General features: G+C 36.9%; 1 protein-coding gene across 1 annotated transcript; it reads left to right on the top strand.

Moving 5' to 3' along the window:
* Positions 1-221: 221 nt before the first annotated feature.
* On the top strand, positions 222-1,652 carry LOC105820387 (olfactory receptor 5D18-like). Its single transcript, XM_012656861.1, has 2 exons — positions 222-232; positions 710-1,652. Exons 1-2 carry the CDS (start codon positions 222-224, stop codon positions 1,650-1,652), a joined length of 954 nt encoding a protein of 317 aa, XP_012512315.1.
* The last annotated feature ends 795 nt before the right edge of the window (positions 1,653-2,447 follow it).

The following is a 2,447-nucleotide window of genomic DNA, read 5'->3' as shown; positions in this document are numbered from 1 at the left end:
TATATTATTATTGTACATTTTCACTCCAAATCATTCTGAATACCTGATATTATAATACATCAAGAAGAGGCACAGATTTTTATAATTTTCATTAAGTAGGTAACTGGATGATCAAGTGTATTATTCTTTTACAAGATAGATCTAAGATATTTGGAGAGAAATGTGCAAGTAAGTGTAGGAAGGTCATTGGAAAGGGAAATTTAGAAATAGCTATAGAAACGATGGTAAAAAAGTAATGGCCATCTCAGTGAGTCATTAATTTTCTGATTTTCTTATTTGAGTACTAAGTTTTCAAGTTTAAAAGGTGAGGAAGGGAAGAAATTGTTGAAATTTATGATAACTATTTCTTTTAAGATAAGCATTTTTAGTGAACTCTGAATCATATAAAAAGCTGGTCTGGCCCTGTTCATGAAGCCAGTTGCCTCTGATGATACGAAGTCTGATTGTTTAAAATATACCAGGGCCAACTGATTTATTTTTTTGCTCTCTGAACTCCCAATTTTTATTATTCCATTCACACCAATTTCATATTCATAGTTGTGATACTAGTGAACTCAAGCTTTGGAAATAATGTAGTGGTTGAAACTCAGTGTTTTCCATAGCACTCTTTATGAACAATCATTAAGCCACTCAACATTTCCTCATTTTAATCTACTTTCTCCAATTTTTCTTCTCACTTCTCTCAATCAACATTCCTATTTTGTCCCAGGAACCAAGAAAATCACACTGCTGGAGTCACGTTTACCCTCTTGGGCTTCTCAGAATATGCCGACCTCCAGGTGCCCCTGTTCCTGGTGTTCCTGACCATCTACACGGTCACTGTGCTGGGGAACCTGGGCATGATCGTGATCATCAGGATCAACCCCAAACTCCACACCCCCATGTACTTTTTCCTCAGCCACTTGTCCTTTGTCGATTTCTGTTATTCCACCACAGTGACACCCAAACTGCTGGAGAACTTGGTTGTGGAGGACAGGACCATCTCCTTCACAGGATGCATCGTGCAGTTCTTCTTTGCCTGCATCTTCATCGTGACAGAAACCTTCATGTTGGTAGTGATGGCCTATGACCGATTTGTGGCAGTTTGTAACCCTCTGCTCTACACAGTTGTCATGTCCCCAAAGCTCTGTGCATCCTTAGTGTCTGGGCCCTATGCATGGGGTATAGTCTGGTCCCTGATACTCACCTATTTTCTACTGGAATTATCCTTCAGAGGAAATAATATCGTAAATAACTTTTTCTGTGAGCATGGTGCCATTGTTGCTGTGTCCTGCTCTGACCCCTACATTAGCCAGAAGGTCACTTCATTTTCTGCTACATTCAATGAAATAAGCAGCCTGATGATCATTCTTACTTCCTATGTTTTCATTTTTATCACTGTCATGAAGATGCCTTCACCTGGGGGGCGCCATAAAGCCTTCTCCACCTGTGCCTCCCACATGACCACCATTACCATTTTCCATGGAACCATCCTGTTTCTCTACTGCATTCCTAACTCCAAAAGCTCATGGCTCATGGTCAAGGTGGCCTCTGTCTTTTACACCGTGGTCATTCCCATGCTTAACCCTCTGATCTATAGCCTCAGGAACAAGGATGTAAAAGACACAGTCAGGAAGTTAATAAATAACAAATTATTTTGTCACACATTGTAAAGTCCGGATTTCCTTGTTCATTTTCAAGAATATTGTGCAGAATTTTCCAACAGTTCTAGAATTTATAGCAATTCGAATTCCGTTTTCAAGTAGCAAAGTGGTGCTTTTGCTTCACGTAACCACCAGTTGACTGATTATTCAACATCTGTGTAATTTAAGGGTTAGTAGATTAGCTATGAAACAATAAGTAACACAGTAATTAAATATCTGACTTAAAAGACTTAAAATTAAGCCTTTAAACTCAGATTTTGTTATGGATTGATTTCTTAGCTATTACACATTAGTATTTTTCTGCTCAGGTAGATCTTCCAATTTTTTTCCAATCATTGGAGAATGGGCTTATAGAGTTGTTTTGAAATTCATAACTTACCATGGGAGAGGATATATCAAATGCAATACAGCAAAATAAGCGATGTTCAACAGTCAGACACTATATTTTAAAGACATATTTGTTTAATTCCACATAGGGAATTTTGGTACATTATAAGCATAAATAAGGCATATCTCTGCACCGCAAAGTCCAGAATATTGTTTGGTTAAATTTATTGGTTAATATAAATTTTATTTGGTGATTGCATACATGATTTAAAAAAATATAAAAGTGACATGTTTCAGAAATAGCTATTTCTAAATGTGAATTTGTCATTCACACCAATCTCGGTTGTCTATAAGTTATCTATTGATTCATAAAAAACCCCACAAAGTTTCAGTGATCCATAACGTTAGGCAATTATTATTATTTGGTCAATTGATTTGGCAGTCCTACTAATATTTTCAGCACATCAGGTTATATAA

Source organism: Propithecus coquereli, unplaced genomic scaffold (genome assembly GCF_000956105.1).
Source record: "Propithecus coquereli isolate 6110/MARCELLA unplaced genomic scaffold, Pcoq_1.0 Scaffold522, whole genome shotgun sequence".
Lineage (NCBI taxonomy): Eukaryota > Metazoa > Chordata > Mammalia > Primates > Indriidae > Propithecus > Propithecus coquereli.
This window is presented reverse-complemented; position numbering and strand designations above follow the sequence as displayed.